Source organism: Heptranchias perlo, chromosome 22 (genome assembly GCF_035084215.1).
Source record: "Heptranchias perlo isolate sHepPer1 chromosome 22, sHepPer1.hap1, whole genome shotgun sequence".
NCBI lineage: Eukaryota > Metazoa > Chordata > Chondrichthyes > Hexanchiformes > Hexanchidae > Heptranchias > Heptranchias perlo.
The window spans coordinates 15,234,028-15,260,829 of NC_090346.1; the positions used below are offsets into that span (position 1 = coordinate 15,234,028).

The 26,802-nt window shown below is 44.1% G+C and overlaps 2 protein-coding genes and 1 long non-coding RNA gene across 5 annotated transcripts in view; 2 read left to right on the forward strand and 1 right to left on the reverse strand.

Annotated features, from left to right (window-relative positions):
- The window catches only part of LOC137340509 (sodium/myo-inositol cotransporter 2-like), a 151,054-nt gene extending 143,451 nt beyond the window's left edge, over positions 1 to 7,603 (forward strand). The window contains exons 14-16 of the mRNA XM_068002999.1: positions 2,099 to 2,314; positions 2,830 to 2,989; positions 6,646 to 7,603. Coding sequence (XP_067859100.1) covers positions 2,099 to 2,314; positions 2,830 to 2,989; positions 6,646 to 6,854 — 585 coding nt within the window. The 3' untranslated portion in view covers positions 6,855 to 7,603. The remainder of the gene's footprint in view (positions 1 to 2,098; positions 2,315 to 2,829; positions 2,990 to 6,645) is intronic.
- LOC137340512 (uncharacterized) lies at positions 6,365 to 20,414 on the reverse strand. Its single transcript, XR_010966824.1, has 3 exons — positions 20,247 to 20,414; positions 17,061 to 17,124; positions 6,365 to 6,470 (listed from the first exon to the last, which is right to left on the reverse strand). It is a non-coding gene; the product is annotated as an uncharacterized lncRNA (long non-coding RNA).
- On the forward strand, positions 17,550 to 26,802 carry LOC137340510 (testis-expressed protein 47-like). 3 transcript variants are annotated; one of them, XM_068003000.1, is made up of 4 exons: positions 17,550 to 17,771; positions 20,292 to 20,493; positions 22,948 to 23,087; positions 26,636 to 26,802. In XM_068003000.1, the coding sequence occupies exons 2-4, from the start codon at positions 20,380 to 20,382 to the stop codon at positions 26,727 to 26,729; spliced, it is 348 nt and encodes a 115-aa protein (XP_067859101.1). In that variant the 5' UTR covers positions 17,550 to 17,771; positions 20,292 to 20,379; the 3' UTR covers positions 26,730 to 26,802. The 3 variants fall into 3 exon arrangements, with proteins under 3 accessions (XP_067859101.1, XP_067859103.1, XP_067859102.1); XM_068003002.1 differs by having other exon boundaries at positions 17,557 to 17,771; positions 22,948 to 23,107; XM_068003001.1 differs by lacking the exon at positions 17,550 to 17,771 and having other exon boundaries at positions 20,255 to 20,493.

A 26,802-nucleotide genomic window follows, 5' to 3' on the forward strand; every position in this document is an offset into this window, starting at 1 on the left:
GAACTCTGCCTGACGTGGTACCCCCGTCAACACCCTGTACGCCTAAGGAACAATTCAAGATAAATGACACTTGATCCTGGCTGCAATTTTGGAGTGACAAGCTATGATGATGAGGAGCAAGGGCAGCAGTATGGTTGTTACAATTGGCCTCAGTGCCCCTTAGGGAAGGGTAAATCAGCCAGGGTTGTGCTCCTTATCTCTATTCCTAATTACCCTTGCTTGAAACAACCTTTATGCATGTCAGATGACAACAGGTTGAGCTTAGCTGTGATGCCTTCCATAGTCAAAAAGCTGACACTTCCTGTTTATGCTCCAACTTTTAAAATAGCCATTTGGATGAGGCACGGAATGCTGGTGATTGTGTGTGGAACCTGTACATCAAATTGATCAGCACCTTCAGCAGTGGAGAAAATTGATTGAAAAAATGATTTCAAAGTCAATTTAACAATTCTCCCATTAAATTGGGGTGGTGCCTATGAACAACAGCACACAACTTCACCCTTAGCATTATCTGTGGAGGTCTCAATCTTAGCCCTGCCAGAGTGGAAGCCCAGTGTCTCCCTGGAAGGATAGAGAGGGCCCTAGAGGGAGAGGGTCACTGCTGGACGCTCTCACACTCTCCCTCGTGGCAATCATATGAGCAAGAGGGTCTGAGGAGGCTGTCTGCTAGTATTCCCAATTGGTAAATGCTGCTGGGTAGGGAGTTAAAAAAAACACAAAGGAACAGCTCTCTATGAGATCCTGTCCCAGCCATACTGTTCAACACATCAGCATTAGTACCGTCAGACAGCCCCAGAGCTCAATCTGGTCAGCTGTCGAGCCCAGTCCCCCGAGTTATAGAATCATAGAAGGTTACAGCACGGAAGGAGGTCATTCAGCCCATCGAGTCCGCGTCAGCTCTATGCATGAGCAATCCAACTAATCCCACTACCCCGCCCTATCCCTGTAGCCCTGGACATTTTTTCATTTCAAGTACTTATCCAGTTCCTTTTTGAAGGCTATGATTGAATCTGCCTCCACCACCCCCTCGGGCAGTGCATTCCAGATCCGAACCACTCGCCGTGTAAAAGAGTTTTTCCTCATATCACCTTTGGTTCTTTTGCCAATCACCTTGAATCTATGCCCTCTGCTTCTTGATCCTTCCGCCAATGGGAACAGTTTCCCTCTATCTCTCTGTCTAGGCCCTTCATGATTTTGAATACCTCGATCAAATCTCCTCTCAACCTTCTCTGTTCCAAGGAGAACATCCCAGCTTCTCCAGTCTATCCCTGTAATTTAAGTTCCTCATCCCTGGAATCATTCTAGTAAATCTCCTCTGCATCCTCTCTAAGGCCTTCACATCCTTCCTAAAGTGCGGTGCCCAGAACTGGACACAATACTCCAGTTGTGGCCGAACCAGTGTTTTATAAAGGTTCATCATGACTTCCATACTTTTGTACTCTCTGCCTCTATTTATAAAGCCCAGGACCCCGTATGTTTTTTTAAACCGCTTTCTCAACCTGCCTTGCCATCTTCAACGATTTGTGCACAGGCACCCCCAGATCCCTCTGTTCCTCCACCCCTTTTATAATTATGCCCTCTAGTTTATATTGCGTCTCCTCATTTTTCCTACCGAAATGCATCACCTCGCATTTTTCCGCGTTAAACTTCATCTGCCATGTGTCCGCCCATGCCACCAGAGTGTCAATATCCTCTTGAAGTCTACCACTATCCTCCTCACTGTTCACTACCCTTCCAAGGTTTGTGTCATCTGCAAATTTTGAAATTGTGCCCTGTACACCCAAGTCCAAGTCATTAATATATATCAAGAAAAGCAGTGGTCCCAGCACCGACCCCCGGGGAACACCACTGCACGTCTCCCTCCAGTCCGAAAAACAATGATTTGTGCACCATCACCCTAAGATCCCTCTGTTCCTCCACCCCTTTTAGAATTATGCCCTCTAGTTTATATTGCGTCTTCTCATTTTTCCTACCGAAATGCATCACCTTGCTCACTACTCCTGGCCATTTTAAACTTCCTGTAATAGTTTACATGTGAATATCTGACTAAAATATTTATTGAACAAAGGCACTAACATATGACTGTTTGTGTGCACAGGCTGCATTCTGGGGCCTTCTTGCAGGGATTTTTGTTGGCTGTACTCGGTTGATTTTGGATTTTATCTTCACTCCGCCAAATTGTGGCTATGTTGACACGCGGCCGTCGGTCACCAAGAAAGTTCATTTCCTGTACTTTTCTCTCATCCTCTGTTTCATTACGCTGATTGTGGTGGTGACCATCAGTCTCCTCACTAAACCTCCAGAACCAGAACAGGTGAGTGATTGAAAGACAAGTTGCCGAGCTGCTCTCTAACTCTAATAGTTCCAGTCACTTCACAAAATACTTATTTTTAAGGATAGTGTCTGCAGGACCTGTGATAAGGCCGTCCCCTTTTGCCAAGTCTAAAACCAAACAGATGTGGGAGGAAGGGGATCTTGGTTTGAGTTTTGATAGCTGCTTTACTGTTGATGAAAGTTTTTTGAAAACCTCAATAATAAATAACATCTTCACAAGCATGATACAGGAGTAAGTAAAATAGACTATGGGTCCCTAAATTCTTGGGTTGTGGGAGGGCGTAAGTCAAGATTTGCGCATTTGTGGGTCCAGAAATTTCTGATGGGACTGATTGCCTGGGCGTCATGACGTGATGTCATGGGGGCTTCCCGCCCATCCCATACGACCATTTCATGCCATCAGCTAAAATCGGGGCTATACTATCCATTCAACCCTCAGCCAATACTGTTTTCTACTGATGCACGATGTTATATCTCATTCTTCTTCAATCCCAGATCAGTCGGTTGACCTGGTATACACGTTTTGACAAACCGCCAGAAAAGCACGAGCAAGAAGCTGTTGTAGTTGTTGAAGAAACAGATAAGGCACCAGAAGAGCCCACAGAAGAGAAATCTGAAACTGAGGAAGCTGCTGTCGTCGTCACCAGTGACTCAGGTAAGCAATCATGTGTTCATTTCACTGTGCAGCACACAATACACCAAGATTATAACAGTAACCTCATCACCAGCACGAGTATAATGATACTCTCACTGCTGATTTGAGCATAATTATAGCCTCAGCCTCTCCCATGTGTGCATAGCAGAGAACTTGCATCGCCACTGTATGCCAGATAACCGACCCTCAAAAGGACAAATAAAAGGCCTGCCCATTTCAGCAGAGAACTGGCAAGTAAACAACGTAGTAAAGGTACTTACCCACCTCCAAGTCACACACCATCCTGACTTGGAAATATATCACCGTTCCTTCATCGTCGCTGGGTCAAAATCCTGGAACTCCCTTCCTAACAGCAGTGTGGGAGAACCTTCACTACACGGACTGCAGCGGTTCTACAAGGTGGCTCATCACCACCTTCTCAAGGGCAATTAGGGATGGGCAATAAATGCTGGCCTTGCCAGCGACACCCACATCCCATGAACGAATTTTTAAAAAACCTACCATGGAGCTTTTTCACCGCAACAGTGTAGGTTAAAGAGCTCCTAGTCAAGGTTTTCAGCATTTTGAAAGGTTTTATAAGGGTAAATAGTACAAGATTATTTCCACTGGTTGCTGAATTGGAAACGGCGGAGGGGGTGGGGTATAGATTCAGGATTATCAATAGAAGAATGAATGGGGAAGTTAGAAGAAATATTTTCACACAAAGGGTTGTTGGAACATGGATTATTTTACCACAAACGGCTATTGAGGAATAGATTATAGGGGGAATTTTAACCTAACCCGCCTGCGGAAGATTGACTGGATTGGATTGGCTGCGCGATTTACATCCCGCCTGATTTCACTTTCCATTGACTTAAGATGGAGAGCACAAAGCCGTTACATTCCAAGCTGGGGCAGCCATGCAATTGACCAGAGAAGGCCTTGACAATGCCTGCTGCCTCATTTTCCTTCAGGTATGCTGGTCTCCATTTGGAAGACCACCTTGAAGAAGTTGGGATTGCGCATGTGCCTGGCCTCCTTCAGAGCGGAGGATCTGACAGGGATACGTTTTCCCTCTTTAACTGAACTTTAAATTTGTGAAAACTTTGTGATTGGCAATTAACAGATAGCAGTGATCATTAGTCAGTGGCTGTGTTAATCTACTGTGTAGTTGAGCTGGTTGAGCAACTGAACTGGTTTGTGACCTAATTTGGTAGGAGTATAAGAAGAGAGGTAGAAGCGAAAACACACCAGTTAGAGCTGGGAGCACACCACACGGTGAGCTAGTAACATAGCGAGGTGGGAACCAAGTGAACAGACAAACATATGGACATAAAAAGACCAGCTGATCCATCGAGCCTGTCCCATACAATCATATTGCAATTAAGCATCATGACCCCATGCATCAGCAGCCATGTAATCTCCTGGGAGAGCCAATAAAACAGGCCAACTCATGGAAACTAGAATTCTGGGAGATTCCTCCCTGATCTGCAAAGGTGATCAAAATGTATTTGAGGAGACCGCAGTGACCATAAGTTATGACCCACCTTCGTTTTGTGTGCAGTGATATCAGCCTCAGCCAGAAACTCGCCTCAGCCAGAAACTCACCCAGCTTCCTTTTAACATTTATAGCAAATCAGCACTCACTGCAGGAGCCAGCAACTTGTTCCAGACGTAGATGACCCTCTGCGAAAGAAAAAACCTCCTGACATCTAACCTAGTTCCCTGCTTATGTATCTTGTGTGCATGTCCTGTTCTTCCTAACCTATCTAATTCAAATAGTTTATCCACAAAGACACAGTCTGGTCCCTTCAATATTTTAAATACCTCAATCAAATCTCCCGAAGCCTACACTTTCCTAGAGTAAAAAGACCTAGCTCTCTAAGCCTATGGTGATAACTAAGGGATTTTAAACTAGGTATCATTCTAGTGGCCCACCTCAAACTTTTCCAGGGCCTCTATATCTTCCACCAAAATTAGATACAGTATTCTAGATGAGGTCTTGTTACAAGGACTTTAGAGTGTTTTTTGTTTTGTAGCAATACCTTCAAATACTCTATCAGATTTTGCTGTAGCCTCGCAGCACTGATTGTGAACCTGTAGAGACTCATGCACTGTAATACCTAGGTCTATTTCCTGCTCAAAAGACTTTAGTATGGAGCCCTGCTTGGTGTTAAACCTATCCACGGGCATAACATAACATTTATCTACGTTAAATATCATCTGCTAGATGCAGGCTCATTCCCCCATCGCACTTAGATCTGATTGTAGTTTTTCCTTTTCCTCATCCAAGGTTCTAATCTTAGTATCGTCCACAAACTTACTCACAGCTCCACCAATTCTTTCATCCAGTTCATTAATATAGATAGTGAATAGCAACAGTCCTAACACTAATCCCCGTGGGCCTCCCCTAGTAACCACTCCATGCAGAACCACCACCATTAATAACAACCCTCTGCCCACGAGATTGCAACTAATTCTTTATCCACCCCAAGATCTGCCTTCCAATCTCTCAGGACTTTTTCTTAGAAATTAGCCTATTATACAGCACCTTGTCAAAAGTGTTTTGAAAATCCAAGTATACTATGTCAGCTGGGCTATCTTTGTCACCAAACTAGTAACTGAGTGAAAAAACAGTACTTCCATAACAGGAAGGAAGAGCAGATTAATTAAAATTTAAGTAGATAAATTTACCTAACATTTATAGTAAGGATGGCAGCACATGAAGGGACGCTGATGTGCGGTTCCTGCAGGATGGGGAAGCTTAGAGTAGCAGATGTTAACTCGGACAAACATATCTTTGGGAAGAGCACCTAACTGAGATTATTTAAGCTTAATATCTGATAACCTAGGTGGAGTTGGAGACAGTCCGACACATCAGAGAGGGAGAGAGGTTTCTGGAGCGAGAGTTTCAGAGGGTAGTCATCCCACTGAGAGATAGGCAGCTGCCAGTGGTAGAGGAAGGAGAGGTGAATATACACAGAGGTCAGGAAGCGTGAGGAGGGACAGGCTCGAGCAGGAACGTCCAGAACAAATTACCCCGTCTAACAAGTTTGAAGAACTGACTTCCTTTGGGGAGGATGAGGACTCTGGGCAGGACCATCAAATGGATTTCATTGGTACTAAAAAACATGAGATGGCTCAAGGTGGGGTGATTAGAAATTCAATTAGGAATGCAGTAGTTATGGTAATGTGAGGGGTTAGAATTGTAAGGGGCAGCATGCAAGAAGGCCTTGTAAAGGGAGTTTCAAACAGTAGCTCCAAGTGGGAGTTATAGAGCCACTAAGCCACGGTGTGAATGCAGACTCGTCATTTCATTTAAGAAAGGAGGGTAATCAGTGAATGGGGTCTAATACCAAAGTGAAAAGGAGAAGATGGTAGTTCTCTTACCTTGCCAACTTGGTCAGGTCACTAAACTTTCACTGTCCTGGAAGTCAGAAAGATGGCACTAGGCACCACTGCCACCTCCCTCCACATGCACCTGGTGATTGTTTTCAGTGGCCTACATGGGTAATGGAGAAGCAAGTCAATGAGTTAGGAAGGTCAGGATAAAAACATTGAAGGTAAGTGGGGAGGGCTGAAGGAGTTAGGGAGGACAAGTTTAAAACATTGATTTAAGCCTTAGGATATTAATTATAGAATTCTGCAATCAATTACAATGATACTTTTTTCTCCAGCCGGTGAACAGAAAAAAGAATCAAGGACAATGCGACTCTTGATGTGGTTCTGCGGGATGGACCGAAAACGTGTGAATACTGATTTTACCGCGACTGAAGAAACCCACTGCACCTCACTGTATGAGGAGCCCCGCCTGCGCTATGTCGTCAATACTAATTTAGTCATTTGTATGGGTGCTACCCTCTTTCTTTACTGTTATTTTGCTTAAGACAAAAAAACAATCTTATGTTTGCAGAGTGACACTGTTAATTTTTTTTGAAACTCTCCACACTTCATCCCATGTGTTAGATATTATAGGTAGACTGCCCCAAGTGAAAGGTGACACTGAGGGTACTAGGTTTTATTTCCAGGTTATGTTGGGAGGATTTATAATAATGTTTTTAGTTAAGTTTAACACAGGCTCTTTCAGTTGTGATGTTAACGTTTCAAAAATGGCGTGTACCTCTACTTGCTCTTTATTAGCCACAAACTAAATAAAGGTTAACCAAACAGCTTGCATGAAAATAGTTCTCCTTTAGACAACAACTTACATTTATATAGTGACTTTAATGTAGATAAATGTCCCGAGGTGGTTCACAGAGGCATAACACGGACTCATGGTGGACACATTCAGAATGATCTTTTCAACCGAGCTAGGATGGTTTAAACATTGAGACACACAAGAAATTGACACAGTCCCAACTACAAGAAACTAATGCAGCAGATATGTTTGAAACATATCTACATACTTTCAATACATCCCTTAGGGGTAAATCTTTGTCTTTGAGGATGCATTTACTCTTAAATCTAGAGGTAAATTTATGGCAGACCCTTTAGATGAGGGAATCTGAACATTGGTGTCACCAATTCTTCAACTGGTTTTTGGTAGAGCTATGGACTTTTCTTCAGTCGTAGACTTGTCTCGTGAATAATCTGAAACATCACTTGGAAAACTATGGGTTAATAAATGAAAGTCAGCACAGATTTGTTAAAGGCAAATTGTGTTTGAGTTATTTAATTGAGTTCTTGATGAAATAACGGAAAGTGTTTATGAGGGTAGTGCAGATGATGTGTATATCGACTGTCAAAAGGCGTTTGATAAAGTACCACATAATAGATGTGTTAGCAAAATTAAAGATGGGATTAAAGGGACAGTGGCTATGTGGATATGAAATTGGCTAGGGGATAGAAAGCAGAGAGTAGTGGTGAACAGTTGTTTTTCAGACTGGGGAAAAGTATACAGTGGTGTTCTCCAGGGGTCAGTATTAGGACCATTGCTCTTTTTGAAATATATTAATGATTTGGACTTGGGTATACAAGGAATAATTTCAAAGTTTGCTGATGACATGAAACTCGGAAATATAGTAAACAATGAGGAGGCTAATAACAGACTTCAGGAGGATGTAGAGATTGGTGAAATGGGCAGAAACATGGCAGATGAAATTTAATGCAGAAAGTGTGAAGTGATACATTTTGGTAGGAAGAATGAGAGGCAATATAAACTAAATGGTACAATTTTAAAGGGAGTGCAGGAACAGAGAGACCTGAGGGTGTATGTACACAAATCTTTGAAGGTGACAGGACAAGTTGAGAAGGCTGTTAAAAAGCATATGGGATTGTTGGCTTCATTAATAGAGACACAGAGTACAAAAGCAAGGAAGTTATGCTAAACTTTTATAAAACACTGTTTAGGCCTCAGCTGGAGTATTGTGTTCAATTCTGGACACCACACTTTAGGATGTCAAGGCCTTACAGAGGGTAGAGAAGAGATTTACTAGAATTGTACCAGGGATGAGGGACTTCAGTTATGTGGAGAGACTGGAGAAGCTGGGATTGTTCTTCCTAAAGCAGAGAAGGTTAAGGGGAGATTTGATAGAGGTGTTCAAAATCATGAAAGGTTTTGATGGAGTAAATAAGAAGAAACTATTTCCAGGTGCAGAAGGGTCGATAACCAGAGGACACAGATTTTTAAGGTGATTGGCAAAAGAACCGGAGGGGATATGAGGAAAAAAAAATTACGCAGTGAGTTGATATGATCTGGAATGTAACGCCTGAAAGGGGGGTGGAAGCAGATTCAATAGTAACTTTCAAAAAGGAATTGGATAAATACTTGAAGGGAAAAAGTTACTGGGCTATGGGGAAAGGGCAGGGGAGTGGGACTAATTGGATAGCTCTTTCAAAGATCCGGCACAGGCACAATGGGCTAAATGGCCTGCTTCTGTGCTGTGTTATTCTATGATTCTATGGAATGGTAAATCTGATAAGCTTTCTTAGTGATTCATAAATGGCCATCTAAAAGGATAAGAGAACAACACCTTCGGATATCCATAAGCTTCATTCTTAATTCACCAAGTACCTGATCAACAAATCTTTTCCAATTTAAGGGCGCACTTAAATATGATAGGCAGGTTCTTCCATTCCCTTTTCACCCAATTTCAGGTGCATCTGAGGTAGGGGAGGGGCAGAAAATTGGACTTCCTGCTGGTCACTGCAACTTCCAGGATTTTCTGCCATGGTGGCATTTGAATACATATGCTCAGATATGGGCAGAGTTTTCAAAGTTTATTTGTATTTGTTCATGGGATGATGGCGTCGCTGGCAAGGCCAGCATTTATTGCCCATCCCTAATTGCCCTTGAGAAGGTGGTGGTGAGCCGCCTTCTTGAACCGCTGCAGTACGCATGGTGAAGGTTCTCCCACAGTGCTGTTAGGGAGGGAGTTCCAGGATTTTGACCCAGAGACGATGAAGGAATGGTGATATGTATTAAGCGGGTGATAATAAAGGGATTATGTCATATGCTGTATTTCCCATTGTTACTGCTATAACACTGAACAAGGAAGGCCAGCATGTTTATTGACCTCCAGCCTTCTGTACACAGTAGTGCCAGCAGCTATAAGGGAAGAGAGGCATGCCAGTTCAGAAGCAGAACATTTTGTTAGAACTGTCAAGATATGCAGTTCATATGATGAAGTCAAGAACATTAACTCAAAAGGTGCTGTCTTTTCCAAAAACACATCAAACTGTATTACACAGCATTTCTGAATGTACACCCACTGGTTTGTTGGTGAATATCCACATACCTGGTTAGATACAATGATGCCTAATCTTAGTGGGGCTACTCACAGCTTCAGAGAAAATAAGACATGTTCAGAAAATTGGAGGCCACTTTTGGTTCGTGACCACAGGAATGAATTGGAATGTTTGGTCCCTTGAATGATAACTAAAGGACTTGAACGTGTGATTTATTAGGTAGGATTTCTGCCTGGTTTGGCAGGCTTATCGCCTGCCTGTCTTGGATGCCACTGATACTGATGATTTTTCTAGGGTTAGGCTAATTTAAATATTTTTGGTGGGTTCTCGCCAGTAAGTTTCTTATCCAACAAGGAAAGAAGCATTGCTTGATTTAATTCTGGGAAATGAAGTGGGCCAAACAACTGTTATGAAAGTAGAGGAACAATTGGGGAATAGTGACCACAACATAGTTAGCTTCACTGTCAGAATAGAAAAGGATAATTATGAGTCAAAGGAGTGTTGGACTGGAAAAAGGTGAAGTTCAGCGAGACAAATTAACTGGGCACAAAAGTTAGCAAACTGTACAATGGATCAGCAGTGGGAAATCTTCAAATACAAGAAGTATAGAGTACAAAATAAATATATTCCTATAAAATGAAAAGGAGTGCATTAAAGAATAGAGTTCTGTGGATAAATACAGAGATTAAAACTAAACTGAAATTTAAATGAGAATCTATAGAATGTACATTGGAACCTTTTATTATGATGTGTGGCTGCTGTTTAGTTTTGAATGTGGCAGTTATTGAACAACAGTCTCCTCTGATGGTGAAGAGATTCATATACAGCTCATGCTATCTTACCAAACCCATTCTCTACACGGTCTGAATGTTACCAGGTTACCTGGCAACAGAGAAAACCTCAGAAAACAAACTTACGTTTTCAGTAACTGCTAAATCTCTCCGAGATTGAAGCCTGAAGTCCATCAGGCAATCATAGAGATGGCTTCTTCCATTTTCACCGCCAGCCATGCATCCACCACCCCATCGCAAATGGAGAAACTGGCGACAGTAGAGAGAAACTCGCTGTACTTGAATCTGCAGGACCTGCAATGCTTCCTCAACAAGGTATGCATGCTCAGGTGGCTGTCTGTTGGTGGCTGCAGTGGGTGGGTTCGGTTAGGGCTCCATTGGAGATGGGTCTGTCACCAGAGAGAGTTGTGCCTTGGCTGCTAAGTCTGGTGCTTCTTGGGCCTCCAATAGGGAGGAAGCTGTCGAGAGCGGCCCAGGGAAGGGTCTGTAAACCTTGATCTAGCATCACAAATTTTTCAATAATATTCTGCAGGTTTCTTTCTGTCTAGTTCAACACAAATCTGTTCTGTTAAACCAGAAGAGTACATGGTTATGTTACTGGGCTAGTAATCCAGAGGCCTGGACTAAAATCCAGAGTCATGAGTTCAAATCCCGCCACGGCAGCTGGCGAATTTAAATTCAATTAATTAATTCAATTAATTAAATAAAAATCTGGAATTAAAATACTAGTATCAATAATGATGGCCACGAAACCCATCTGGTTCACTAATGCCCTTTAGGGAAGGAAACCTGCCGCCCTTACCCGGTCTGGCCTATATGTGACTCCAGACCCACAGCAATGTGGTTGATTCTTAATTGCCCTCTGAAATGGCCGAGCAAGCCACTCAGTTGTAAAATCTCGCTACGAAAAGTCATAATAAGAATAAAACCGGACGGACCACCCGGCATCGGACCACAAGGCACCGGACACGACAACGGCAAAACACCAAGCCCAGTCGACCCTGCAAGGTCCTCCTTACTAACATCTGGGGACTTGTGCCAAAATTGGGAGAGCTGACCCACAGACTAGTCAACGTCTTTCAGCCAACGTCCCAGACTCTTCGATCACCATCCCTGGGTATGTCCTGTCCCACCGGCAGGACAGACCCACCAGAGGTGGTGGTACAGTGATATACAGTCAGGAGGGAGTGGTCCTGGGAGTCCTCAACATTGACTCTGGACCCCATGAAATCTCATGGCATCAGGTCAAACATGGGCAAGGAAACCTCCTGCTGATTACCACCTACCGTCCTCCCTCAGCTGATAAATCATTCCTCCTCCATGTTGAGCACCACTTGGAGGAAGCACTGAGGGTAGCAAGAGCACAGAATGTACTCTGGGTGGGGGACTTCAATGTCCATCACCAAGAGTGGCTCGGTGGCACCACTGCTGGCCGAGTCCTGAAGGACATAGCTGCGAGACTGGGCCTGCGGCAGGTGGTGAGCGAACCAACACAAGGGAAAAACTTACTTGACCTCGTCCTCACCAATCTACCTGTCGCAAATGCATCTGTCCATGACAGTATTGGTAGGAGTGACCACAGCACAGTCCTCGTGGAGATGAAGTCCCGTCTTCGCACTGAGGACACCATCCAACGTGTTGTGTGGCACTACCACCGTGCTAAATGGGATAGATTCAGAACAGATCTAGCAGCTCAAAACTGGGCATCCATGAGGCGCTGTGGGCCATCAGCAGCAGCAGAATTGTATTCCAGCACAATCTGCAACCTCATGGCCTGGCATATTCCTCACTCTACCATTACCAACAAGCCAGGGGATCAACCCTGGTTCAATGAGGAGTGTAGAAGAGCATGCCAGGAGCAGCACCAGGCGTACCTAAAAATGAGGTGCCAACCTGGTGAAGTTACAACTCAGGACTACATGCATGCTAAACAGCGGAAGCAACAAGCTATAGACAGAGCTAAGCGATTCCACAACCAACGGATCAGATCAAAGCTCTGCAGTCCTGCCACATCCAGTCGTGAATGGTGGTGGACAATTAAACAACTAACGGGAGGAGGAGGCTCTGCAAACATCCCCATTCTCAATGATGGCGGAGTCCAGCACGTGAGTGCAAAAGACAAGGCTGAAGCGTTTGCAACCATCTTTAGCCAGAAGTGCCGAGTGGATGATCCATCTCAGCCTCCTCCCGATATCCCCACCATCACGGAAGCCAGTCTTCAGCCAATTCGATTCACTCCACGTGATATCAAGAAACGGCTGAGTGCACTGGATACAGCAAAGGCTATGGGCCCCGACAACATCCCAGCTGTAGTGCTGAAGACTTGTGCTCCAGAACTAGCTGCGCCTCTAGCCAAGCTGTTCCAGTATAGCTACAAGACTGGCATCTACCCGACAATGTGGAAAATTGCCCAGGTATGTCCTGTCCACAAAAAGCAGGACAAATCCAATCCGGCCAATTACCGCCCCATCAGTCTACTCTCAATCATCAGCAAAGTGATGGAAGGTGTCGTCGACAGTGCTATCAAGCGGCACTTACTCACCAATAACCTGCTCACCGATGCTCAGTTTGGGTTCCGCCAGGACCACTCAGCTCCAGACCCCATTACAGCCTTGGTCCAAACATGGACAAAAGAGCTGAATTCCAGAGGTGAGGTGAGAGTGACTGCCCTTGACATCAAGGCAGCATTTGACCGAGTGTGGCACCAAGGAGCCTCAGTAAAATTGAAGTCAATGGGAATCAGGGGGAAAACTCTCCAGTGGCTGGAGTCATACCTAGCACAAAGGAAGATGGTAGTGGTTGTTGGAGGCCAATCATCTCAGCCCCAGGGCATTGCTGCAGGAGTTCCTCAGGGCAGTGTCCTAGGCCCAACCATCTTCAGCTGCTTCATCAATGACCTTCCCTCCATCATAAGGTCAGAAATGGGGATGTTCGCTGATGATTGCACAGTGTTCAGTTGCATTCGCAACCCCTCAGATAATGAAGCAGTCCGAGCCCGCATGCAGCAAGACCTGGACAACATCCAGGCTTGGGCTCTAAAGTGGCAAGTAACATTCGCGCCAGATAAGTGCCAGGCAATGACCATCTCCAACAAGAGAGAGTCTAACCATCTCCCCTTGACATTCAACGGCATTACCATCGCCGAATCCCCCACCATCAACATCCTGGGGGTCACCATTGACCAGAAACTTAACTGGACCAGCCATATAAATACTGTGGCTACGGGAGCAGGTCAGAGGCTGGGTATTCTGCGGCGAATGACTCACCTCCTGACTCCCCAAAGCCTTTCCACCATCTACAAGGCACAAGTCAGGAGTGTGATGGAATACTCTCCACTTGCTTGGATGAGTGCAGCTCCAACAACACTCAAGAAGCTCGACACCATCCAAGATAAAGCAGCCCGCTTGATTGGCACCCCATCCACCACCCTAAACATTCACTCCCTTCACCACCGGCGCACTGTGGCTGCAGTGTGCACCATCCACAGGATGCACTGCAGCAACTCGCCAAGGCTTCTTCGACAGCACCTCCCAAACCCGCGACCTCTACCACCTAGAAGGACAAGAACAGCAGGCGCATGGGAACAACACCACCTGCACGTTCCCCTCCAAGTCACACACCATCCCGACTTGGAAATATATCGCCGTTCCTTCATTGTCGCTGGGTCAAAATCCTGGAACTCCCTTCCTAACAGCACTGTGGGAGACCCGTCACCACACGGACTGCAGCGGTTCAAGAAGGCGGCTCATCACCACCTTCTCGAGGGAAATTAGGGATGGGCAATAAATGCCGGCCTTGCCAGCGACGCCCACATCCCGTGAACGAATAAAAAAAAAACATAAGAAATAGGAGCAGGAGTAGGCCATGCGGCCCCTTGAGTCTGCTCCGCCATTGAATAAGATCATAGCCGATCTTCGACCTCAACTCCACTTTCCTGCCCTATCCTCATATTGCTAAAAGCGACCAAAGAAACAATGGAAAAGCTGCTAATACAGCAACCGTAATGACAGTTTTAAATTTCAGACGTTTCATTTGTTTTAATTTTGCTGTTTGCATCAGAACAAAACAGGGATGAGCTGTCGAGATAACATTTGGAAGCATAGGGGCAGCAACTTGGGAGAGGACACCCAAATTATCTGGCTCAAATCCAGTCCCAGTTCTGTACTGCCTCAGGATTTGTTCTAGCAGCTCACAGTTCAGGGACCTTGCTGTGACAACTTGGAATCCTTGCTAACGTTCAAGGTTAAGGTTACAACGTGGTCGTGCCTTAGAGTTCCTCTGTTACTTAAAGAAAATCCATGGATAAAATAAGGGTCCTGAAATGATGCTGTGAGATACAAGCGTATGAACAGTTTTAATAGGGTAGATTTTAGTCTGGGCCCATTCGTGCGACAACTGTGCGCCGAACCAAGAGGCCCAAGGTTTGATGGAAATTGTTGCGTGGGCTTCATCAGTATACTTGGGGTAGCTGTCGAAGAGATCAATGTTGGGCTGCCTGCCTCGCCAGCAGCAGCCCTCAGAAAAGTCCCAAAAGGGGGGATTGGAGTGGGCTACAGGGGATGGGAGGTTGGGTGCGACTCCTGGCTCCACAGGAATGTATTTTTGTTAAAAATGTAACTTACCTTTCACTGGTGGCCGGCAGAGTCACTGAGGGATCCTGAGCGGAGCAGGCCTGACCCGATGTATGCCGCGCTCATTGGTGACTAATTTCACCAAGGGGTCCTTCAGCAGGCATCAGGCCTTTAATTTTTATATTTTTATGCCCGTTTTAGGATCCGCCCGGGGCGCCTAAAAAAGGGCCCCGCAAATTTAGCAGTGGGATCAATGCCTGCGCGGATTGGCGGCAGGCCCCTCCCTCCGCTAAGATGGTCTGTATTTTATGTCCGGTGTGTTGGCCTGAAATTCCTCTCTGCACTATTTTAGCAGAGGTGTTAAATAAATGCCTTAATGCCTATACTAAAATATCAGAGAGGAATTTCAAATGAACCATTAAGCATTCATACACTAAAATTCCATGGTGTAATTTAAGGGCCAAGGATTCTAACATAAAAAATTTGCCACAAAATCATTTAACTTATCCATATAGTTACCTTTTCTATGTGTGAAATGTCTCCAACTTTTTCTTCTGGAGGCAGTTCCAAGCCTGGACAAATGACTGAAGTGTTTTGATGTGATTTTGATTTATAGTTTTCCATTTTAACAGAAATTTATTCTGCACAGATTAGTTTACATCAGCACATTTGACCCCGAGATGACAGATAGGAAACAAATTGCAGGTTTGGAAACAGTTATTACATAAACAATTGAAGAAAAATCAGATAAAAATGTTTTACTCTTTCATGGTTAGAAACAGTCACTGGCAGGGAGCATAGCAAAGCTTGCCACATTGATGTTCACAAGGTACGACAGAGATTGTTCAAGTGAGGGTGTGGGGGATATCAAAGCATGTTAGTGAGGAGTATGGAGTAGATCAAAGCATGTTAGTGAGGGGTATAGGGCTTAGGCATCCCCAAGAACTCCTAAGGGTACTGCTGGACTTTAACTGTGCAATTTACCTGAGTTGATTCCTGCTGCTTGTCTAGCCAAGACCACCCTAACTGCTGGAGCATTCATTGGCTTGCAGGTTTATCTGGAGCTAAGTGGGAAGAATCCTGGCTCCCAGTGACAGGTCTACTTCTCCCGGTTCCTGTAATGAGCTAGGATGGCTGGTCAATCATCCACAGTGGCCCTGGAGTACTGAGGACCTATGTGATTCAGGTATTGGATTAATGAGTCTGCCACAGAGGGTTAACTTGGTTCTGAGCTTCCATCGTTGGAGTTGTCATCTTGGAAGCTCTTTGACCTCAAAGAGACCCTGCTTGTCTCCCCGAGAAGAATACTGGAAAGTAATACGGTGAGGGGTAATTTAGAGGGTGTTACAGTGATGGTGTGGGGTATATAAAAGAATGTTACTGTGAGGAACTGCGGGTATATCAAAATGTGAGTTGGTTATATCAAAGATAGAGAATGTTACAATGAAGAGTGTGAGGATAGTAGAGAGTGTTGAAATGAGGGGAATAGTAAAGGCTGGGTTAATATCAATGAATGTTACTGTAAGGAGTGTGAGGTATATCTGAGACAATTACAGTGAAGGGTGGGGGATATATCAAAGTTACAAAGAGGGTTATGAGGAATATCACAGTGTTACAGTGAGGGTGTTTGGTATATCAAAGAATATTAGTGAAACGTGTGGGGCTATCAGAAAGTGAAGAATGCGAGTTATACCAAAGAATGTTACAGTGAGTTATATTAGAAAGTGTTACAGTGATAGGTATACAGAATATCAAGGATTATTAGCGCAGGATGGAGTATATCAAAGATGGCTACAGTAATGACTAGATTGGAGGATAATCAAGGAAAAGGGGGATTTTATCCTTATGCTATACATTTGTTTTTGTAACTGCTTTAAATACTTTGCAGTTGAAATGTTATGAAGTGTGTCTGATTTTTAATTTGAATTCATTTTGTGCTACTCTGTAGATTACTACGAGGCGCTATTTCACAAATTACACTCCCAGTACCAGGAGATGCCAGTAACGGGATTGCTGCTGATGCATTCAACTGGTTGTATCCACCTGCTTGAGGTGAGCAATGTTCCCAAGTTTCCACTTCGCACCTGTGCAACCTCAGGAGAGGTCCCTGCAACGATAAAAAGGCAGTGTTTCAAACTATAAATGACTTTGACCGAAAAATACCATGAACACTGAACTGTGACAAGACCCAGAAATTACGCTGAGCGTTCGCTGATAGTTACTTTCGTCTGTAATTTGCATCCCACGGTTTGGCCGCAGAGCTCGGAACACATTGGGTTAAAGTCCAACAGGATTGCAGTTTGTTTTGAGGTCCAATCTTAGTTGGGTTACAGGGGAGCGTTGCCAAGTGGACGCAAATGGACTGAACTGACACAAGTGGCGCAATTCACGTACGCGCTGTCACACACACGGGTCGGCTGCTCGATTTATCCAGTGATAACTTTATAGCCAACCTTGATCTATTTACGGTGGTGAACGGTACTCCTCGCACTCAGCTCTTAACTGGATGGTCTCAGTCACACTTCTCAGGGCAGTTGATTAGTAAATCTCCTCCCCCACCCACAGACTGCGCCACTGCACCCCAGACTGATGAAGAGCACGGGACTTCCTGTGCCCATTACTCGGCTTGCATGTGTCCTGTTCAGTGAGAAGTGGACAGTTCTGATAACTGATTTTCTCTTTTTCCTTTAAGTCTTCCATTGATGTGCTTTATTCTGTAATCCGGGATCTGACCAACCCATCCTCTGAGGAAGGGTGAGTCTTCCTCATCATTTTCCTGTAGAATCTTGTGTAGATTGGACTACCTTTGCATAGCTGAAAAATGGTTTTGGGCAGGTATTAAGAACTGCTGTGAGCAACCACGGGACGGGTCTGATCACAAATGCGCAAAACTGGCCCACTTGTTTACGTGAACTTTACTTATAAAAATGCAGCGAATGGGCTCCTCCAATAGTTTAGCAGTGAAGACGTGGAGTCTGAGCCACACAGACCAGGGAGGGCCCAGATTCAATCCTCCATCTTGTGCTGAGTTAGCTAACCACATCTGGGACAGCTGTACAGCTTTAAGAGTGGCTGCAGTGCCCCTGGGTTAATGATCAGAAAAAATTATCATTCAGGGCCCCTGCTGCTGATCACTGTTGGTTGAGCCCTGTTTGAAAGTATGCATGTGTGGATGTTAGTTGAGGACAGATTGTTCTCGGGTATGATGCTCTCAATGATAAAACAACTTGCTGACGCTCATTGTGTAGGCTTACCTGTGAAGAATGAATGGCCTCTTGGACAAGGCGCTGACAGATGATTGCTTCATGTGGGACGGTAGAAGAATGAGAGTCTGCGTCTTCATAAAGTGAAGAGTGCGCAGCAGAAGCAGAGCTCTATGGCTTAAACTGGAACATTTCTGCATTCTATATTTTTCTATGTTTTTAGCTGGGCAAAGTAGTAAAGAAGGAAAGACTTGCATTTATGTAGCACCTTTCATGATCTCAAGAGGTCCCAAAGTGCTTCACAACCAATGAAGCAATTTTTTTGAAGTGTACTCACCATTGTAATGTAGCAGCCAATTTGCACAAAGCAAGCTCCCACATACAGCCAACCATGAAATATTAGCAAACCACCATATGTTGGGAAAAGTATAGGCAGAAATACTGATAGTGCTAACTGCTTTCTGACAAGTTGATCTGATGAACAGTGCGAATTATGTTGTGTACTGTGAATAATTCTTATTACTTTTTACTTCACAGTTTTTGTTTGATAATCGCTCCTGTGAAGCGCCTTGGGTTTTACTACATGAAGGCGCTATATAAATGCAAGTAGTTGTTGTTGATGTAAGCAATGTTGAGTCATAAATTAAAAATAATATGGAAAGTTCAGGACCATAAACAGTCATGGTCCAATGGGAAAGATGAAATGTCTTTAAGGAAATGTGTCAAATAATAGTTAATTTTCTGGTAGTGGCTCCAAACGATTTAAGGATATGGTTGTTTGATCCTGAATCAAATGACTGAGTGAGATGATCATTTTGTGGCTTTGGGATTGCTGATGACCACGTTGGAAAGCAGAAGTCCCACACTGTTCGATTCAAGGGCAACTGATCAAACCAGATGATCAGCCAGCACCCGTGGGTTTGGGGCACGATGTCGATTCAGCCAAACAGATCATTGAGGGTCAATTCAAGGGAAATCCAATGCTAGAGATGCAAAAACAAACAACTGCTGATCCAAAAGGAAATCTAGAGCACAGTCAGGGAGATCATGCTGCAGTGAGATATAAAATTGCTTGTAGTTGTGTGGTGGCTACGATCACAGTGAACAAGTGGCCAATAGAATCATGTGATACGTGGTGTCATCTACCGCTGGTACACCCACATTTGATGCAGGCCAATAAGTTTCTAGAGGGCAGGAATGTCTACTTACACTCATGGTATTTCCAAATGAAATATGTACCAGCAGTCGACGTGTGGCTAAAGTGGCTGATTTGGACAGGTAGAAAGGAGTGGGAGTTTTAGCATCATTGGAGCTTGATGCACTGATGGGGAATGATTTAAATTTCTTCCCTCCTCTCCTGGAGGCACTGATTTATAGACTAATTGACATTTCAGCAAAGACGGAGACCATTTGGTTGAGCTTGAGGGTGCTGGTACTGAATCGGTAATCACATCTATCTATTCTAATCCCATTTCCCTGCTCATTTCCCACACCCTTTAGTATTCTTCAAAATTTTATCTAATTCCATTTTAAACGAATGTCACCATAAGGAGTGTGGGGTATATCAGAGAGCATCACAGTGCTCATACATTCCTTCTATCCTTCCCTTTATGTTTCCAAAACTGATTCTAATTTTATGCTCCCTTGATTGTCACCAGTGGAAATAACCTTTTCACTGTTTACCCTTGCAAACCCTTTCAGACTTTTCTATTCTTCTCATATCACATTGGGGCAGAGGGTTAACAGTTCCACAGGCCCCTTTGTCCATTCTTTGTGTGAGCCTGGACAATGAATGTTGGCAGGGCGTTCAACCACGCAGGGGCATCCAGCCGAGCTCAACCTGTTATTATTCGATGTGGTCACATGCACCCGGTCCCATGTTTTAAGACCTGTTGGTGCCTTGACCTCCCTTACAGCAAGTGCTGACCGGGAAGCTGATCAAAGCTGCAGGCCCACTGTCACTCACAGTTAAACCTCGGGAAAGATTTGCCTCCCATTTCCCAGCTGTAAAGTAATATGTAATTACCTTTTCTGCTTTAACGCTGTTTCTTTTTGCCTCCTTTATTTTTAGGCTGGCTCAGTCAGATGTTAAGATCCTTGTATTGTCACACAATATCCCAGACCGGCTATATCGACAGTGGTTGCAGCGACCTGTAAATATGCCCGCCACCCTCATAATGGAAACTTCTGAGATGGAACCGCTGGAGAAATTAGTCCCAGAATGCCTCACTCTCCTGTTAAAACTTGGAAATTACATCCTGCAAAATCCAAAGGTCAGAATTCCATTCCAGTGTGCAGCTATGAGCATGCAGGTACTGAATTAGTTCCAGTGCCTGTATTCACTTAATGTAACAGAGCACTCTATTATTGTGAAATTGCTGCCAGCTTCACTGAAACTCCACACTTAAATCTTCCACTGCTCATTGCATAAAGAGCAGGGATCATACTCACAAATTACTGGACACCAGACATTGGCATTCTCCACACTGATGCACTGCTAAAGAAATATTGCTGGAAACTGTTTTGCTTATGTGAACCTCAAATACAGAGCACTGCCTTGTTCCAATTACCCCATCACATATCAGACTATCAATCATTTTCTGTGAACGTGAATAGCACTATTACAACCTGCCTCGTTTGCCATAACTAAAGGGGACTCCATCAAATGGAGCAGAAGGGACAAAGAGAGGGGAGGAAAGCCTCAGTCAAACAAGGACCATCCAGCATTGGTAAAGTATGTCCAGTATAGTCACTCCCACACCATTTGTCTAGTCTGGATTTAAACCCTGGTCCTAGAGATGAGCAGTCACTCACTGTCCACCCTTAAGAATCTCACAATATACTGTGAACACATCCCTTGCTTCTTTCTTTTCTTCAAAACAGAACATTTTCATTAAAAGCACCAAAGGCTGCCTCGGTACTAGGCGAGCTCTGCAGACAAAAAGGTCCCATGCTTTATCTTCAGCCTGCGCTGACTTAGAACTGATCTAAGCTGAGCAGCTGTTGGGAGTGCCACATTTTAATTAGAGAGGGGAAATCATCCAGCGTTCCTTGCATATCATGGTCCTTGTTGGAAAGTATGCGATTAGAACAGGATTGAGCTCTGCAGCGATGCCCTCCACAGTTAAATTGCCTGCCAAATCTCTCTGCCTAGGCTCAGACATCAAGAATGGTCACTTGTGTGAGGTACCAGAAAATAACAGACAGTTTAGTGGATCTTTTTGAGGTCACAGATGGCTAAATGGAGGCAGTGGATGTTAGCTACCTAGATTTCAAGAAGGCATTTGACATTGTCCCACATAACAGACCAATTCACAAGGTGCCAGTCCGTGGGATAGGTGGCAATGTTAGCTGGACCGATACATGGCTGAAAGGTAGACAACAGTATGGTGGTGTGTGGGGAGGTGTCAGAGTGGAAACTGATTGTCAGTGAAGTCCCAAAGGGGTCAGTGCTAGGGCTACTGTTTATCATTTTTATAAATTATTTACATTCAGAATATTGTCCAAGGGTTTTAAGTTTGAGGATGACACCAAATTAGGTGCAGTGACCAATGTGTAATAACCCAAAGGGACTGACAGGCTACGCATTTGGACAAAAAGGTGGCAGATGGAGCTCAACATGGCTAACTGTAAAATCATGAGATAAAGAAATGAGAATGTGGATTACATGGATTATTAATGTCTGGAGAAGAGGAGGGGGCAGTTGATAGAGGTCTTTAAGATTTCCACAGGTGTGAAGAATTTGGATCAGGCACAGGATTCAAAGACATGGGGACATAGTTTACAGATAAGGGGTTAAAAGAAAATAGGAAATTTAGGTAATGCTTTTTTAGTAAGAGGGTGATAGAATTGTGGAACATATTAGCAGCGAGGGCTGTTGAACAGAAAGCCAATACAGGTTTTAAAAAAAGGATTTAATGAATTCCTGTTAGGAAAAAGGCTATTAATTTCAGATTCCCGGTAAGGAAATTGATGGATGGTTTGAAAGGGGAGAGAAGGGGTGGCCTTCTCCTGCCAAAACATTACTTTGTTAATGTGTGAAAACAACCTTTTAGAAATGACACAAGAATTATTGATAATATTTTCATTTACATAAAGCCTTTCACATTGAAACATCCCAGAGCACGTCACAGGCAGTGAATTTTTTTGGTGCGTTGACTTTGCAATGTAGGTAAACCACCAGGGTGCGCCACACACAACTGTAACACAGACTGTCTTTTCATGAATAGACACAAGGGCCCTGATTTTAATTGGGGGCACGGGTGGGTACGGTGCGCTTGAGCTCTGAAGCAGGCGGCGAACCCGGGGGATGCGGAGGCCAGGCAAATCTTAACGGCTGGGCTTCATTACCATGAATGTTCTTGCTGACCTGCCCAAACCTGGCTACATCCACTACGTAGCAGGAATTTGGTGGCAGGTGGATGCAACCCTGACCCAGTGAGGGGTGGGGGTGGGGGGGGCACTGGACACGATCGGGGGGAGGAGCCCGGGGCAAGGGAGGTCCGAGGCTTCCTTGTGAGGCCCGAAGGAACACTCAAAAGAGCAGGTTAACATTGGGTCAAGGCAGGAAGAGTAAGTGACTGCCTTCCTTTTAACTGCACCCACCCCCTCTCCTCTCCTTCCCCCCCCCCCCCCTCCCCCACAGTTTCTGCCAAAATCGGGGCCAAAGTGTTTATAAAAAGCCAGTGTTCAAGTGACAGTGACAGATCTTTTTTCCCCTCATACAGAAGAACATCACCGGGCCAAATCAGACCGTGTCTGAAGAAGTCCGACATCTGATGATCAAGAAAGATACCATCAAGTATCTGTGCAGCTGTTCAGAGCTCATGACTCCGCAGAAGTTCCTTGGGTATTATGAGAAATCAATGTATGTCGTCCTAGATTCAGGTAGAGTCTGAATTGGCCAGGTCCCTAATGTGGAACTGAGCATATTTATTTAAATATTGGGAAATCTCAGTGACGAGCAAGGGCCAATGGTGCAGGACTTTAAAGCTAAAAAGAACAAGAGGTAAGGAATTTCAGTTTTGAGATTCTGGGAAAAAATGAGTAAGAAACTGCACAAAAAGCTTTGATTTCAATACAGTAAAGGTGCAGGGAGGAGGAAGTGAGTGTAGGACAGCATATTTGGAACTTAGGAAGAATAAGAAAGGAATATTTGGACCAGAAAATCACCAATCAATAAAATAGAAAGACAAAAAAAGGTGCAAGGGAGTCATGCCAGAACTGACAGAAGGATGACTTAGATGGCAAACTTTGTTGTATCCTCTCCTGGAGTGTGGAAGAAGTGCTGGAAGATATGGGAGCACTATTTAAGTCTCAGATGGACTTGAGCTTTATAGAGAGACAAGGGTTGTTGCGATGAAAAGAAATGTTTAGCATTAAAGAGAAAACCGAAGAGCCAATTTTTCACCGCGGGCTGAGTATAGGTTTTTGTGCCAGGCAGCAGTACAGCGAACCAACTACTCACAGTTTCCCACGATGTGATCATTTGGATATTCAGAGCTGCCTGTGGAGCTTTGACCTTGTACGGAAGGCCAGCCTAAGAAGGAGGGATAGCCATAAAATCTGGCCAGCAGGTCAGATTTAAACGGATGAGCGCACTTAAAAATAAGTTTCAACCTTCAAAATTAATTTTAAATAAGTCAGTCTTAAATAAGGGAGGAAATGCTGGGCAAAAATGGAGTGAAAGGAAACCCAATGCGAAGGCACAAAACAGATGCACTGGGCAAGTGACCAAAGTAAAACACCTGACCCACTATTTGATGACTGGCAAAGAGGATGTGCTGAATGAGTGGGTGTGAGGAGAGTTGCCCTGTTTGGCACTTCAGGACACCCTCCACAGAGGACAACAGTACACCATTCCTGGTAGGAGGTGGTGACCAAGTTTACTGTTTGTGTGCACCAACTACGGGATCTGGGAACAGAAACGGAGGAATCTGATATGGTACCACAGATTGGAGAGACAGTTCAAGATTGTGTTGCCCACCAACCTGTTCTACGTTTACTACTCACACATGCCAAGCTCTCCTCAAAACTTACAGCTCTCTTTCATTACATCTTATCGGTACCCATATCTCAGTACGGTAGAACTTGAAGCTGCAAAGTAGAATTGAAAACCTTGCTACACACACATCTTCCAAGGGCAAAACACTTAAGTCATTGTAAACTAACTTAGCCACACGAAGCATAGTCAATTACTAACAGCCAGATTGTGCACAGGTTTTGCAGGTATATTACTGTGCAACACATCAAATCTACTTTCCTACTTGTACAAGATCGCACATCAAAGGCCAAATTACGATTTGCAGAAACAACTGTCTGATGAAACACAAGTGGTGAAGGCACATCTCCTCTGACATGTCCAAGTAGCTCTGGCAGGGTCCGAGGACAAACATATGAGGAGAGCAGCAAATTTGTACAACCCACCTCACGAAGGTGGACCTCCCTCCAATAATTTGTCTGCAATTCATCCTCATCCTCAAGCTTCCTTAGGGCAAGAGGAATTCCCAGAGGAATGCCCATCCTAGCAGTGTAGGCTGTTTGAATTGAGAATAGAATTCTCTTCAATCGTAGGTGAAAAAAAAATTAAAATACAAGAATATAAAAATTAGCTGCAAAAAATTCACCCAACTGCATGCAGCAAGAGCAAACCAAAATGCCAAAATAGTAATACCTCACAATCACCACAATACACAGTTTTAAGAGAAACGCCAAGTGAATTACCAAATCTACCCATGGAAAATGAGCCTTCAGTGATGGTATTGGGCATCAGTAGAGAACCCCGGAAATTAAGGGGCAGGGAAGCCCTGCCCTCATTTACATCTTTTTCAAACCTTTAATGAGGCTCGCACACTAACTGAACAAGCCTCATGTGCAGACTGGTCAGAAAATCTATTTCCTACCCACTGCAACAACCCACCTGCACCATGCTCCCTCGAACAATCCACCTGCACCATGCTCCCAGCATTGCTCCATCCCACCATGCTCCCCAAACTTTACCAGAATCAAATCCCCCTCATGCTTTGCCTTATTGTTCCAATCCCCCTTTGCTGTTCCCCCTTACTGCTCCCCCTTACTGCTCCATTCTAGATATAACGTTTGGGGGGAAGAGGGTCTTTAATTAAAAGATGAAGATCTGTTTACCTTCTGTGCAAGGGTTGGGGGGAGAATGGCAAGGATCATGGGAATAGTACCAGGAGCCACCAGCTCACCTTGGAGCTACTCTTTTGAGGCTGGTGAATATAATTCTGTATCAAGCACACTCGAATTGCAGTTGTGGTTCTCATTAATATGAAGAAAAGCCCCAAAACTACCAAAGAATCTTGCTGGTAACAGCGGCTCTTAAGGTGCATCTTTGGGTTGTGGCAACTCACATAGGAGATACTTTGAGGTTATAGGTCAGAATTTAAGTGGAAGCTATGGGAGTGCATAGTCAAATCTTGGATTTTATCCAGGATGTGCATTTCACTTTCAAGAGCCGTGTAAGGGCAGAGGAAAGATTAACTGGCCAATTTTCCTGTTGTACCTAATGATTAACTGTAAACAAATGAAAGGCAATTCAATTCAGTCTATCGGATATTTAACTCAGCAGAGTGCTCTTTTCTGCAAATCTCCAATTTTTGGAGGAGTGGCACTTTGAGATGTGATGCCCCGGCATATAATAATTTTAAGATGAGATACCTCGGAGATTACACTTTCAGGTCTGACACCTTTGAAAGGTGTGACAGGGAATCCATTCTACATACAAGATTTTTGATTATACAGTTACATAATAACTTCTTCACACAGCAAAGGGTAAACAAATCTCTGTAAACCTTGACCAGCATGTAGGAGCAGGCATCACAAATCCCCCTTCCCCTATAAACTGGTGGGAGTTTGCCACTGCTGTACCCATAGGTCACCAGATACACAATTCCCAGCATATGCAATTCTTAAAGGCACATTTACTGCTTCATGTAGCACCATCAGGGATAATCCATCACTAATTGCTAACAGGAAGACGACGGACATCTGTTACTGTACCATTCACCTGCCAATCATGCCGCCACCTTGTGATCCAGCAGATAATGCTACACAATATAAAAAGAAAAAATTCTAAATGCTGCGTGTTTGAAATAAAAAGCAGAAAATGCTGGAAATACTCAGTTGTTGAAAATAAGGAAGATGGATTAAAGGGTTTCTACCCAAAATGTTAACCAACTTTTTCTCTTCAAATGTCACGATACTGCCATCCACTGGTGGATCATATAACTGATTAGCTTGCTGTCTACCTATTCTGTTCATTTCGATTCAGTTAACATATATACCAGCTACTCAGCTTAGCCCATAACGTACCAACATTGCAATCAATATGCTGGAATAGATTTGATTGACAGCGTGAGCTTTGTTAATTTTCCTTTCTTTTTCTATTTGCAGAACTTGTTTGGCCATCTCCTCTTCATCTATTTCTCGGGGGTTAACAGCTTTCTCTTGGCTCTCTACGTTTGAGATCAAGCAATCAGCATCCTGACAATGTCAGTCTCACTACAATCACATTCCTGTTAAATGCTCAAAGTGAAGTACTACTATTTTATTCCTTAAGT